At 41.9% G+C, this 15,981-nt stretch overlaps 1 protein-coding gene across 1 annotated transcript in view; it reads left to right on the top strand.

Annotated features, from left to right (window-relative positions):
- GALNT16 (polypeptide N-acetylgalactosaminyltransferase 16) overlaps positions 1-5,862 on the top strand; it is a 144,847-nt gene extending 138,985 nt beyond the window's left edge. Inside the window, exon 15 of the mRNA XM_079990186.1 lies at positions 1,683-5,862. Coding sequence (XP_079846312.1) covers positions 1,683-1,820 — 138 coding nt within the window. The 3' untranslated portion in view covers positions 1,821-5,862. The remainder of the gene's footprint in view (positions 1-1,682) is intronic.
- Positions 5,863-15,981: the final 10,119 nt, after the last annotated feature.

The following is a 15,981-nucleotide window of genomic DNA, read 5'->3' as shown; positions in this document are numbered from 1 at the left end:
AATTTAATATCCCTGAGTGGTCAAGTTGCTAAGAGCACCCTGGCCCTCTGTCATACCTGGCTGAAGAAGCAAAAGGGGAAAATTGGGAAGGTTCAGCCCATTCAACTGCTGAGCAGTCTCCTCTAATGTGCCACAGAATTGGCATTAGGGAGTTCTCACAGCTATACTATGTTGTTACTTTATTGAGCATTTCATTTTGCCATACCAGATGGCTTCTAAGCACACAGGACTAGTTAAAACACCAAGCGGCTATGTTTGGGGCAGGCAAGAGGGTCTAATTTCATGTGCTATAAGAACCTATAACAAGGATGTTGCTGGACTCCAGCTCTCATGGCCAATGATCAAGGGTGATAGGAGTTGGACGTCAACAATATCCGGAGGACCACAGATTGCCCGTCTTTGCCCTGTACTAAAAAATGGAATCATGCAGTTGGAAGCAAGCCATGGCCAATTCCCTGCTGTCTGGCAGAATCAACTGTCCACCCACTAGCCCTTAATAGATCAATGGTTTGCACCACCATACGCCACAAGACCAGAAACGTGTACACACTACAAAATGTCACTTACAAAGCAAATAAGCGTAGAATGGCTTGGGTAAGTGAGCTGAGCCATAGCTGTAGGGGAGGGCAGAAAACGACACTTGGTCACAGAAATTACTGATTTTTATATTAATAAGCCAGACTGTCCTTAGCTTAAAAGAAACTTAGAGTTTGAGCACACATTGCGCCTGACTGCCTGACTGCTGAACCAAGAGATAATAGGTGCACTTACCTGTTCAGGGCTGCATCTTCTTATAAGAGGCTTTGCACTCAGATAACACATATCCAGGTACAAAATGCTTGCACATTATCTCAGTCGTGAAGTGTCCATGTGAATAAATGTGTGTCGGTGATGACTAGGAAACCGTTGGGTCCACTCAAAAACATTTGAAAGTGTGGGGGGTTTGATTTACCGGTATACTCGTGTGCTTATCCTAACTAATCCAAGCAACACTTCGGTATTTTAGAACTTGGGTAGCAGTGCCTAAAAATAAATTGCCTCGTAAGAAGTAGCCCCGAGTCAAGACATGGAAATTTTGCTAGAGGCAATTCACAAGAGAAAAAAGAGAAAAGAGAATCTGCCGGGAGGAGTGGGGGGGAAGCAGCCCAATGCCACTGATTGTACAAAATATATGTGATTCCAAAAGCTAGAGGATTGGTTGCCATTCATCCCCACTCCCAGTCAGAATTCCAATGATCCAAATTTCTGATGCCTTCACCATTTGTTCCACCCCCTTAATCAGGTCATCCTTGATGCCCCAAGCCTCATACTGACAGATGCAATTCTATGCATGTTTACTCAGAAATAAGATTTCTGTGGGACTTGCTCTGTGGTGAGTGTGCATGGCATAGTGCTGTGACTATTGTAATCATTAGAGACGCTGGATACCTTTCTCACTGAGATGTGCTACTGAATTAGAAGACGAAAGCTCTGAAACTGTCATGCACATGCCAGAAATTCAAAATGGTGACACTAAATAACACCGTGAACAAATATGATTTATTTAGCACTTCTTGAGTGTGTAGCGTCACAGACACAGCTGTGTGCTTTAAACATAACAAGCAAGAAACTAAGTAAAGAAGGGGTCAGGTTTAATCGCTTGATGTTGTTCTTTGTCTTCCTTCCCTTCTTTCCTCTCACAGAAATGGAAGATGAAAGGCAACTTCATCCAGCACTTCGTCAGTGGCCTTTGCTTAGAAAGCCAGTCCAGCAGACTAGTGACCAACATCTGCCAGTCAGACATACTGGGCCAACAATGGCAGCTGCTTCAAGCCACATGATGGTTGCCGGGCAACTTCTCTGATGCTTTTGCATGAGACTCTTGGGAATGGAAGGGGTTAGGGTGGGGGATGAAGTTTGATTATCTTTAAACCCTAAGTATTTTGATTGTGAGCCTCAGCCGATAACTATTTCAGTTGAAATGTCAGTGTTTTTGGATCCATTAACGAAGCACTCCGAGATATATGGAAAGATCCCTGGAAATAGCCCATCTGCTAGCCGTTTCCCCTCTGTGAGTAACTCCATAAGAAGCTCCACAGCAGCTCACGGCTCGGGAAGGGTGCAGCCCAGTAGCCCAGACTTAGGTGTGACTAAGACTGACTGACAACTCTTCTCCTCTCCTCCATTCCTTTCTCTCCAGAGAAACTTGTGTTCTCTGGCCCCATGGAGTTGTTGCAATGGATGTGTGTGACAACGCTTAATATGAACTCCTGGTGGATTTGTTTGGCTTCACTGGCATTTTGACCTGACATCACTTCTCATTTTGCATGTGTGTTGTACAAAAATGCTGTATGAGAAAACTAGCAAGAATTGTTGTGGCTAAGTTATTGGGAGATGCCTAATTGTGGGGGGTGGGGATGAAAGAAGCAGCAGCTAGGGTCTTTATTGTTGTTTTTTGTTTTGTTTCTGTGTTTGGTTCCTCACTGGTGTGTGTTAATATAATTCATCGCAGAGATTCTCTGTACGGCTTCTTGTTTGCTATTTCTGATAGGGTTGATGGTACGATGCAGTAAGAAACTTAAAACCCCAACTGGCTAAATGGTCTGTTGGTATTTTTTATTTTATTTTTATTTTTTAAAATGAGTCCTGAAGCGCAAACGCTGTCTGAAAAGCACATGGGCAAAAGGTCCCCTTTTCCCCTACGGAGGATGCGGCATAAGTGATGCTTTTTGTTGTTTAGTACTGTCTTTACCTCTTTTCTTCCGCCACTAGGAAAACAATGTTCAGAAAATGAATGCCTAAGCTATAGTGGATAGGTTATTGGAGGTCACTCTTGAGACTGATAAATGTGAGGCAGCAGCTGCTAGGGAACCATCCATTAAGTCTCATCCAGAAACATTCAATGACATTACCCTGACAGCCTGTGTTAAAAGTGTTGGTGCTTTCTGTGCTAAGCGAAAGGGCTTGAAGGACTCAGAAGAGAACAAAAATCATTCCCTTCTGCCTTCACTAACATGCATGAGAGATATACAGTTACCTGCAGAAAGCAACCCATTATATTATTTACCATATTCTTGTAAGCACAGCTTGTGCTGAAGAACAGATGCCCAAATGGTCAAGCTGTGCTCGTGTGCCTGGCCCATGTTAACAAATCAAACAGAACTGGATTTCCTTCTTAAGACCTAAGGAGTTGCTTCACAGCCTGTTCCCGAGACCAAAGCCAGACTTTTGCATCCATGCACGAGGTAAGGCCAACTTTGCTGGGTTGTGTTTATTTACTTTTTTCCTCCCTGGAGTGTAAAACATGAACTCGGACCATTTGCTGACTTCCTCCTGATCCTGTCACTTTCCCCAGCAGACTTAGAGACTAGCACTTTGCCCCTTTGCTACTGGCTGAAAGCGTGTGACTGCAGTGCACCCAACTAAGACTCTGCTCCTGTCGATATCTGTTTGGGAATAAGCCCATTGAACTCATTGGATCACAGCCAGAGTGGTGTTACTTGAATGTTCTCTTAGTTCTAGGACTTCTGCTTGAGCAACGGAATGTCCTGCCCCTCTTCTCCCCCGGTGTGTCCCCTAAATCAATTCCACAGCCCTCTGGAGAACATTTGGGAAGGACGCTGGAAATGTGGGGGGGGACCCCATTGCGCAAATGGAAATCCTTGAGCTGATGGGACATGGTAGTTGAATACCACCCAGTGGGACTTATTGTTGAGTTAACATGCAAAATATCCAGTCTCAGATGAGCTGCATGGCACTGTGCAACTGACCCGCATCACTGCATAGGTTGCATGAGCTCAGTGTTGACATGCAACTCAACATGAATTCTGGTGTGTGTATGTTCCCAGGATCTAAACCAGTTTTGAGAGCAGACCCTTTTGTACAAACATGGTTCCCTTTAGGAGAATGCTAACAAGAGAGGGACCATGGCCTCTTCCACCTGGTTTGAATTATACTTTGAATGGGAACAGCAGGAGAGAAAGTCATGGCCTGCATGACTGTTGCAAGACTCATGTTAGTGAATTGTTCCTTGGCACAGCAGTACCACTGTTTGCCTGTCAAGTCTGTGTCATCTCAGAGAACTGAGGTGCTGCCTGCATGCTGACATTAATATAGGCCCTGCAATCTCCTAAAGAGTCCTTCATGTGGTCACCTTATACCAGAGATCTTCACATTAAAGAGGTCTGGTTCACATTAAAGAGGTCTGGTAACATTAAACCATGATTTAGCGGAAGGATGAATATCTATGAGTCTGGAATGAAGCATCGGCTCTCATGCTCCCCCCCCCCCTTCCCACCTGACTGGGCTTCTGCCAAGTTTAGTTCGCTTTTGAAAAATCTCAAATTAGCGTTATAAACAAACCAGGGATTCTGGTTTAAAGCAATGGTTAATTGCTCAAGAGGCCAGCTTTGAACCATGAGTTAAGAATTGTTTGTTTTAAACCAGGATCCCTTGGCTATATATGTAACACCACACAAATACATTAATATGAAAGCTAAATTGATCACAATTTCATGCAGTTTCTGTATATGGCACCAAGTTGAAATCTTTTCAACCATGGCATCATACATTCCACTTGTTGCTGGAACTGTGTAATGAGCACTCAGAGACTTAAAATATGAACACTTCAGACGTTAAATTCTCTGCATGATGTTGATAATTAATCATGCATGTCTGAATTGGCCCTAAGGTGGTAGAATCATGAGAGATCTGTGCCGTATCAGTTTCTGTCTATTAAACCTGCATGTAGAAAGAGTATAGGTGTGTGATTGTGTGTGGGTCCTTATATCTGGAGGTAGAGGAGACTTCTGAAGAGGGGCAGCTGCCGAGATGGCCCTGTTGAGGAAGTAAGCACTTGGAAAGGGCCATTTGCTGCTGTCTATATCTGATGCTGCTGTTTTCTGTTAGATCGAGCTGGGAAGCAAACAGCTAAGTGAAGTCACCTTCACTGTAACTTTGGGGGACTCCATGATTGTCCGTTGCAGCCATTAAGCAGGCAACTCTAAGGGATCACAACAATAAGATTTGGGAAGCTTTCAGAGGTAATGAGAGATTTTCGGATCACATTAGAGGCACTCAAGAAGTATGGCTCATTCAGCAGGGAAATCAAAACCAAGCCTCACACTGCTGGAGCTAACATCAGAGCAGGAGGAATACAAGGGGTGACAGTAAGACCTGTCAGTATTATGGCTTGCTTTCAGTATGAGTTTTTCCGCCATAAAAGGAGAAATTACTCTGTTTTTAACTTCCATGCGTCTGCTAACAAAAAGCAAGGATTTCCCCTTTTCCTAAGTTGTAGCCTGACAGTTGCAAAGACTTGTATGTTCACATCACTGCTTAAGTGAAGATTACGTGTCTTAATATCAAGCCATTTAAATTGCTAGGTGGTGCTAAAAGTCCCCAGCACAATCCACGCCCCAGGATTCAAACACTGCTTTTCAAATTCAAATAAAATCAAGGTGTTTCCAAAATGGCCTTCCTCTACCGTTACAAAATCAACATAATATACTACTACTTCCTGTGACATTCCTTTAAAGACCCTGATTGAGAAACACACCTGGGTTTGCAGTCCTCTGGCTGAGCAGCAGGTGGCAGGCATAGTCAGCTAAGATAGTGCTGTGCGTCTTCTCTGAAGGTCTAAATCCAAGCCCTGTCCGGAGTGGGGGAAAGGAGTGGCTGTGTTAAGATACTCGGCAGGTTGGCATCCCTAACCACCTGTTAGGTGCTGTGTCCATTATTCTGTGTGTTGGGGACCACAGACAGAAGTCTGAATGCTGGTTACAGGGAGGAATCCAGCATCTGATTTGGGACTGGGGTTTCTGGTCCAGCAGGGGATGCTTGTCTAGAGAAGCCACCTTCCATGACAAAGACCTCCCCCCCCCCAAGAAAGCCTTACAGTGTTTTAAGTAGAGGGGCTGAGTGTAGCCTTCAGCTTGTGAAATATGCAGTCAGAATGAAACAATGACAAGTGATTTCATTACCAGGAAAAGGTGGAATGGGGATTTTTAAAAGATTTAATGAAATCTTATCCAGTGTAATTGGATGTGCAGAATGGGGAATTAGCAGGATTTATTTAACAGGAGCCAAAAACGCTGTCCAGAAATCCTTTTGGAAGGCTTTGTTTTCTCCTCTCCTTTCATTAAAATGCACTTTGCCAAAAGTAATTTATGTGGACGCAGGTTTGTTTTCCCCCTTTCCCTAACCAAAGCATGTACCAGAACGTGTCAGGATGCTGGAATAAAACTCCACTTCTGAAAATGTGTTTCAGCATTTTAATTGGGTTCCATCTTAGGCTGCATTTGCATTAACGCTTCAGCACAGGATTACTTCTGGGACTGCAACAACCACGGGAAGGCGCCTCTGCAGCTGTAAATTCACACCTCCAGTGATAGCTCAATGTTACACCAGCTTTAGCTGCCACTAAAAGACCTGGCAGTAGTTCCAAGGGTCTAGGCATGAAAAAGAAACGTGCAGGCAGATTTAGGATTCAGCACGAGGTGGAGAGTTTCTCAAATGGAGCATCACTGCAAACTTTATTCATTTCAAACCGGCAGATGGACACATTTATCACAGCACAAAGTGCACTTTGAACATGGACACAGAAGACATGACAGCCTCAGGAAGGGACCTGAAGTTAACATGAGCACAGCATCAGGAGTACACAAAAAGAATGCAGTCTCATGTAAAGGAGCTTGTCCCATGCTAAATTACTATTATAAACACCCATGTGGAATTTCCTGGCTTTAAACTGGATTGACCTTTCCTACACCTCCGTTTTGATTAGTCTTTATCAGCGGTTAACTTCAATATAAACTCTCCTGAAGATTTGAAAGATGCATTACATTTTAGATACCAAACAGTGATGCATTTTGCATTGTCTATGTAGAATCTCTTGGGGAGAAATTTGGATTCACAAACTTAGGCTGAGGCATGTAAACATGTTTTTACGCCCTTGTATATATTCAGCGGCTCTCCTTCACTTTTAACATTTTGCTCCTATGTACATGTGTTCTTAAGATTTTTGGGAACATGTTTTTGGAGATTAGGTCATGGGGAAAACTCTTACATTGCAGTTGTTTCCCTACTTGCCATGAAACTCACTGTGTGGCCTGGGGCCAGTCACTCAATCTTAGCCTAATTTACCTCACAGGGTTGCTGTGAGGATAAATGGGGAGAAGAACTATGCTGAGCCCCTTGGAGGAAAGGTGGGATGTAAATGTAATCAGTCCACTGATAAACAAATAGAGTGTAATGAATAAAGATTGATTACATGCTTAGCCTTTAGTACTGCTAAGACATTGCTTTTTAAAATACTTATTTATTACCGTCATACCTTGGAAGTCGAACGGAATCTGTTCTGCAAGTCCGTTCAACTTCCAAAACATTAGAAAACCAAAGTGCAGCTTCTGATTGGCTGCAGGAAGCTCCTGCAGCCTATCGGAAGCTGCAGAAGCTCCATTGGATGTTTGGCTTCCAAAAGAACGTTTGAAAACCAGAGCACTCACTTCCAGGTTTTGATCATTCGGGAGCCAAAACGTTCGAGAACTAAGCTGTTCGAAAACCAAGGTACGACTGTATTTCATTTCTGTACCAACCTTTATCCAAGGATCACAGGGCACTTTACAATATAAAAACATAAAAATACATGCCACAATAACAAAAACAACAATACCCTCCCACACACAGTTTAAGAGGACATAAATTGTTGAATTAGCCAGAGGCCTGGAAGAAGAGGAACGTCTTTGCCTAGCACTTAAAGATCAGTCATGAAGGTGCGAGGCAAGCCTCCCTAGGGAGAGCATTCCACAAGCAGCAAGCCACTGCAGAAAAGACCCATTCTCATGTTGCCACCCTCCAGACCTCTCATGGAAGAGGCAAACAAAGAATGGTCTCAAGATGATGATCACAGGGTCTGGGATGGTTCATATGAGGAGAGGCAATCCTTGAGGTCCTGAGCTGTTTAAGGCTTTATAGGTAAAAATCAGAACTTTGAAATGGGCCTGGAAACTAACTGATAGCCAGTGAAGCTAGGCCCAAATTAGCATAACCATCTTGGTCCAGAGAGCAACCTAACCACCAGATTCTGCACCAACTGAAGTTTCCAAACCATCTTCAGAGGCAGCCTGATGTATAGCACATTGCAGCAATATAACCTAGAGATTACCAGAGCATAGATGACAGAAGTGAGGCTATCCCTGTCCAGAAAGGGGCATAGCTGGTGTTATGTACTGAGTCGAATAGGATCCAAACTGCAGCAGTCTGATTGGTCCTAGAACAATAGGATCCAAAAGGCAGCAGTCTGATTGGTCCTAGAACAATGCAGCAGTATGATTGGTTGGCAGGAACCACCCAATCATGCTCCAGATTGAAGTGAATCCACAACCTGATTGGCTTACAATAGAATTCCGGAATTAGCCAATCATGTGCAGCCCATTGTGTAAATAATGTATATAAAGCAGATACTTGAGGGGACATTCATTCCTCCTCACCACTATGAGCTGAATAAAGAGCATGAAATCACTTTGCGACTCTGAGTATATTTCAGCTGGGCTACCAGCTGAAGCTGATGGAAGGCATTCTGCACCACCAAGGCTGCCTGAGGCTCCAGCTCAGGAGGATCCCCAAGATGCATACCCACTCCTTCAGAGGGAGTGTGAAGAGCAGGCTACCTCCCATCCATCCAGTCTAGGGAAACTAAAAGTGTCTGAGTCTTATCTGGATTGAGCTCTCATCCTTGTTGGCTCTCATCCTGTCCATTACCAAGGCAAGACAATGGTCCAGCACCTCCACTGCCACGCCTGCAAATGTAAAGCAGAAGTAGACCTGTGTAATGTCTTGTTAGTCTGCTGTTAAAGAAAAGCAGATGGACACTGGCCTAGAGTTTTCACTAAGAACTGAACAGACATGGTTTCAATGAATATCAGCCGCCCCTGGTAACATTTCCATGGGAACCAATGCAAAACACAATTGAAAGCCTGTAGGAGTGGAACCATTGTTAGGGCAGATAAAATGCAATGTGCATGTATGTTTTGTATAACTGACCTCTCTATATAAGAAGAGCTTTGAGTTTTCAGGGCCTTACAATGAAGCATCCAATGCTATCTCTACATACCTCTTATTTCTTATTCCACTTCTCCATTTAATATTCTCCACTTAAAAGAGCAAGCTGGGGGGGTGCTCTTTTATTATTTTTCTTATTGTGGAGTTTCGCCAACCTCTGCCTTGGAGCTCAACGGCATCACAGCCAAGATCACTAATAGCTGAAAAAGAAAGATCTTTAAAAACCTGACAGATGTAGCTGTGTGTAAATTGTACTGAAGTGTTTACCCTTTGGGTTATAAATTACAAAGCGTGAGCAATTCAAGTTGGCGCATCTCAAAGCAGGTTTTCCCCCTCCCTTTGCGCTCTCTCTCTTTCTCTTTTTCTCTTTTGTGTGTGGACTTCAGGACATTGTTTAATGCCCATGGGTTTTAGCTTGCTTAAGCACACCATTGTGTGCTCTTTTATTGTTCCCCTACCTGCTCCATTCTTTCCCCCTCTCTTTAATCTTGAGGCGAAATGTTATAGTGCCATTGACAAGGACAGCCCAATGATGTCAAAGCCCTTCTAATTATCCCAGGCTAAAGTGCCACCTCTGTTTTCTGTCTGGATAGATGAAAACAGCATTCAAGGAGACCCATTTAATACCCGGGCATTTCTCTCTCTCAAGGCAATCATTTGCTGGATGCTTTTCTTCCCCCAAGCAATCTAAATGCTAAGTAGATCTTTAAAATAATTACCATACAGAGGATGAGGAGTCAGGCTCCTCTTGGCAAACACCTGATGCTCATTAGCAATATTTAGTGTGGCACACATCACCTCGGTTTATTTCAAACTTTCTGGTCTTTGCTTGGCAAGGGCTCTGGGAAATTAAAGTGGCTCCTGTAAGTTCCTCAAACGCCCCTTGACCACCCACTTCAGGAGGTGGAGAGGTTATCAGCAAAATCAGGCTGAGCTCAAGGATAGGCTCTTTATTTCTATAGAGAGATGCTTCTGCTATGCTGGCAGAATGGTTGTCAAATCTGGTGTGTGCTCAGCCCGGGAAAGGGAGAAGGGGAAAGAAGCACAGCACTCAGAAAAATGGAAACAGAAGGTATGCTTGCAGTGTCCTTGGAAACATCACATAAGAACGTACTTACAGTGGTACCTCGGATTAAGAACTTAATTTGTCCTGGAGGTCTGTTCTTAACCTGAAACTCTTCTTAACCTGAGGGACCACTTTAGGTAATGGGGCCTCCCACTGCTGCCGTGCGATTTCTGTTCTCATCCTGAAGCAAAGTTCGTAACTCGAGGATCTATTTCTGGGTTAGTGGAGTCTGTAACCTGAAGCGTCTGTAACCTGAGGTACCACTGTACTTTTATTTGTTTTCTCGTCTTTCCATAGTTAAAAACCATGCACATATGGTAATTAGAAACATAACAAAATCAGTCATAGACAGTAAATAAAACACCAAAGAAACACACAGCCGAACTGAACAATTTCCACATAAATCATAATAAAATCTAAAATGAAGTCACAAAAAATAATAATCAGAAGCATCAACTCTACCCAACTACCAACCCAGAGGCATATTTTGTTGCGGCCCCCACCAGCCCCGCACTGCTTTGTGAGTCCGATCCCACACTGCAGCCTCACACAGCATTGTGGGGCTGGCAGGGCGGCATGAAGAGGACGCAACAGGCATGTGCCATTCCCATCAGTCCGATGGGATGATTGGAAGGGCATCCTCCTCACATCTCCCTCCGCGTGCCCCCACCCACCCCTGGGTGCCAGGAAAACATGCACCACTGCTACAATAACACCCCCCTCCAAATAGTACCGTAACCCAAGAGTCTGTTCAACAGCTTCAGCTTTTGTAGCTGGGTTTCCCTGCTCCCAGGCTGAGCACATTCTGGATATAGTTTATCACCAGTGCCAGTATAATGTGAATATAGGACTGTTATGTTAAGAAGAAGAAAATCCAATTAACCTTTGAGAGAAGCTCTTATAAGGGGGGAAAGGGATTAATAAGACCCAGTGAATGTATGTCTTTAAAAAAACGCACCACCGATCTACATTTTATTGCAACTTAAATCATAAAGAAAAGGACAGACAAACCAAAAACTCAGACTAGAATGGCAATGTTTAGAAGAACGCACGGACAAACACTGTTCAAGAAACAGTGTTGATATGCTTAGATTAAAGGAGTAAAGTAGAAAATATTAATTAGGAATGTCATAATGAGATCAGAATTTAAAATTTAAAAATTGCAATGATAGTATCAAATCTATAAGATAAGGAAGTCGAGATGTTGTGGGGGCGGCAAAGGGTGTGGTGGTGGGAAGATATGGGGGTAGGAAGGATTTATGTGTATGTGTATGTAAATAGTAGCCTTATTTTTGTATGTCTGCACCGTTAGGGTGCTTTTCTTTTTTCTTTTTCTGTATTACTAAAATTTAATTTAAAAATTTAAAAGAAAAGAAAAAGACAAGACTGTGGGAATACAATCCAAGTTACTGCTTTGCAATCCCCAAAGTCAAACTTTTTCTTTGCTTTTTTTCATTTCACACATGTGTCTAAAGAGCTTGCACAGCTGCATTTTCTTTAGTAATAAAGTACTTCTAGCTAAATACCCAAATCAAAATGGCAGCCACAACAAGGAGTGAATTACTAAATCAGCTCTAAGAGTTGGAAAAGCTTTCTAAATGAAGATCAATTTTATCAGGGCTTTTACTTCTAACTGTGTAAGATGTGTGTTTCTGATTCTCACAGTTCATTAAATAGACCCAGATAAAGTTTCCATAATGCACACTATATATTCCCTAGAGGCAGGATTCACAACAGCAGCTGAAGATGTCCTGCCAGCTCCACAAGGAGAGAGCAATAGTGAGATTGCAAACATCAAATACCAGACAGACAAATTTGTGTCTAATACATTTTTATTAATTGCATCTAGCTTACTGCACAAAAAACCAAGTCTGCCATATTAAAATAATAACCAAAGCCACCAAAAGCCTAAAGTGGCCACTTCCACTTATTTCTGGCACATTTACAGTAACAAAGCAGACTATTTTGATTTCTCCTGGGATAAAGGAGAGAAAAAGATGAGAGAAATTTGCCCACCTCCTCACTTTACACTAAATCTCCAACCGCACCTCCTCGCTGAGTGATCTGCTTGGCTTTGCTCCAGTAATGCATTGCAGAAGGAAGATCCAAGCTAGTGAGAAAAGAATCAGGCAATCGGGGAAAATGTTACAGACTCACAGCAATTCTCCCTGCTAGAACTCAACTGCAATATATACCAGTGGTTTTCAACCAGTGTGTCGTGGCACCCTGGGGTGCCTTGAATGATGGTCGGGGTGCTGTGGGCAACACTGGCCTCTGTCCCCCTTCCCTTCCCTCCCTTCTCTGATGCCCCTTTGCATCTCTGCCTCTGAAAGGCATTGCAGAACGCCTGGCTACAAGCTCAGCAGGCGAATGGTGCCTCTGGGGTGCCTAGGGGTGCTTCCCAGGCCCCTGTGGGGCAGTGTGAGGAGGCACCTCTCTTTGGGGCGACTCGGAGACCAGGGGCGGCAGCAGCGGCTGCCCAGAGGACTCCCAAGGAGAGAGGAGAGGAGGCTGAGGGAATACTCCACAAGGGGGGGTATTTGAAAAAGGGTGAGATGCTGAAAGCCTCTGATATATACATATACAGTGGTACCTTGGGTTACAGACGCTTCAGGTTACAGACTCCACTAACCCAGAAATAGTACCTCGGGTTAAGAACATTGCTTCAGGATGAGAACAGAAATCGTGTGGCGACAGTGGGAGGCCCCACTAGCTAAAGTGGCACCTCAGGTTAAGAACAGTTTCAGGTAAGGAATGGACCTCCAGAATGAATTAAGTTCTTAACCCGAGGTACCACTGTATTAGCATAGTTCACAGTTGTAAGATTTTTTGGGGGGAGGGGTTGCAGTGTTTTAATCAGAGTTTGGATTCCTTGAAAATTGACTGGAGTTTTGTTTTTTTCATATTTAACTTTAAAAAAAATACTTTTGGGGGGTCCCCCCCCCACAATTTTATACATTTTAACTCTAACCATTTCAAACATTAAAATAAAGGGTTCTTTTGAACATTCAGACTTCCCTCACTCCCTCCATTGGTTCTATATTTAAAATTAAATTTACTGCATCTTTTACATTTGTCCATCTGTTGTATATCCATAGTTACCATAATTAATTCCACATTACAAGTGTCATTACATCCCTGCCAATGATTTTAACTGTTTACATTGGTCTTTTAAATAAATTAAAAATTTACTCCAGTCTTTTAAAAATACTTGATCTTCCTGGTTTCGGATCTTCCCCGTCAGTTTCGCCATCTCTGCATACTCTATCAGTTTTTTCTGCCATTCTTCTTTTGTTGGTACTTTGGTACTCCTTCCTTCCATCTCTGGGCTAGTAGCATTCTCGCTGCTGTCATTGCATACATAAAAAGTGTTTTATCCTCTCTTATTATTATTATACCTCTTATTATACCTCACAAAAAGCCTTCTGGTTTTTTAACAAATGTATTTTTAAACATTTTCTTTAATTCATTATGTATCATTTCCCAAAAAGCCTTTACCAGTGTGCATGTCCACCCCATGTGATAAAAAGTATCTTCCTTCCCTTTACATTTCCAACATAAATTTGTTTTTTTTTAAAAAATAATATTTATTAAGAGTTTAAAGATTACAAAAATAAAGAAAAAGAATTAAACAAATCAATATAATACAATACAAAAAGAAAAAGAAAAACACTACGTAGAACATTGAATTAACAAAACAAAACAAAAACAATTAAAAACACTTCCAATATTTTAAATCTAAGCTTTCATTCACTTGTTTCATTGCCTTCCTCACGCCTCCCTTTTTGTATTCCACTTCAATTAACTGTTTCAGCAATTCCTTTCCATCTTCCTCTGTTTTCTGTCCTGTAATTAATCTTAACATATTCTAACCTTGTTTTTTCCCCTTTAATATATTAACAATCTATCTGTACCTAGTTCCTTATAACATTTCTGCCAAAGCCATATAACTTCATTCCACCATTTTTCTAAAGCTCATTAATTTTACAATATTTCTGTAAATAATCTTTAAATTTTTTCCAATCTTCTTCCACCGACTCTTCTCCCTGGTCTCAGATTCTGCCAGTCATTTCCGCCAATTCCATATAGTCCATCAGCTTCATCTGCCATTCTTCCCAGGTGGGTAAATCTTGTGTCTTCCAATACTTCGCGATGAGTATTCTTGCTGCTGTTGTAGCATACATAAAGAAAGTTCTGTCCTTCTTTAGCACCAGTTGGCCGACCATGCCCAGAAGAAAGGCCTCTGGTTTCTTCAGAAAGGTATATTTAAATACCTTTTTCATTTCATTATAAATCATCTCCCAGAATGTCTTAATCCTTGGGCATGTCCACCAAAGGTGAAAGAATGTACCTTCAGTCTCATTACATTTCCAACATTTATTTTCGGGCAAATGGTAAATTTTTGCAAGCTTGACTGGTGTCATGTACCACCTGTAAATCATTTTCATTAAATTCTCTCTTAGGGCATTACATGCCGTAAATTTCATACCTGTGGTCCATAACTGTTCCCAGTCAGCCATCATAATGTTATGTCCAACATCTTGTGCCCATTTAATCATAGCAGATTGCACCGTTTCGTCCTGAGTGTTCAATTTCAACAGCAAGTTATACATTCTTGACAGATTCTTAATTTTGGGATCTAACAATTCTGTTTCCAATTTTGATTTTTCCACCTGGAAGCCAACCTTTTTATCCAAGTTATATGCCTCCATTATTTGGTAATAATGGAGCCAATCTCACACTTTGTTTTTTAATTTTTCAAAACTCTGCAGTTTTACTCTGTCTCCATCTTGTTCCAAAATTTCCCAATATTTCGGCCATTTGGCCTCCATATTGAGTTTTTTCTGTGCCTTCGCTTCCATTGGTGACAACCATCTTGGGGTTTTATTTTCTAACAAATCCTTATATCTTATCCAGACATTAAACAGTGCTTTTCTAACAATATGGTTTTTAAACACTTTATGTGCTTTTACCTTATCATACCACAAATATGCATGCCAACCAAATACATTGTTAAAACCTTCTTAGTCTAGCACATCAGTGTTTTCAAGAAGCAGCCATTCTCTCAGCCAACAAAAAGCAGCTGATTCATAGTAAAGTTTAAGGTCTGGCAGGGCAAATCCACCTCTTTCCTTAGCATCAGTTAATATCTTAAATTTTATTCGAGGCTTCTTGCCCTGCCAGACAAATCTGGAAATATCTCTCTGCCACTTCTTGAAACAATCCGTCTTATCCAAAATTTGCAAAGTTTGAAACAAAAACAACATCCTTGGCAATACATTCATTTTTATCGCAGCAATTTGACCTAGCAATGATAACTTCAAATTTGACCATATTTCTAAATCTTTTTTCACTTCAATCCAACATTTTTCATAATTATCCTTAAACAAATTCACATTCTTGGCAGTCATGTTAACCTCTAAATATTTCACTTTCTTGACCAATGTTAATCCTGTCTCCTCCTGGAACTTCTCTCTCTCATTCACAGTTAATTTTTTCTCTAAGACCTTAGTTTTCATTTTGTTCAACTTAAAGCCTGCTACCTGTCCAAATTCTTGAATCAGTTCCAGTACCCTTTTGGTACTAGATTCCGGCTCCTGTAAAGTCAAAACTAAGTCATCAGCAAATGCTTTCAGTTTGTACTGTTTAGCTCCCACTTGTATACCTTTAACCAATTGGTCCTTTCTAATCATATTTAACAAAACCTCCAGGACCGATATGAAAAGCAATGGAGAGATTGGGCAACCTTGTCGTGTTCCTTTCTCAATCTTAAACTCTTCTGTCACTACATTGTTCACAATTAATTTTGCCTTTTGTTCTGAATAAATTGCACCTATACCATTTTCAAAACCTTGACCTACCCCCATCCCCTGTAA

This window comes from Podarcis cretensis (genome assembly GCF_951804945.1).
Source record: "Podarcis cretensis genome assembly, chromosome: 1".
In the NCBI taxonomy this organism is placed as follows: domain Eukaryota; kingdom Metazoa; phylum Chordata; class Lepidosauria; order Squamata; family Lacertidae; genus Podarcis; species Podarcis cretensis.
The sequence above is the reverse complement of the archived record's forward strand: the minus strand, read 5'-3'. Positions and strand labels throughout refer to the sequence as shown.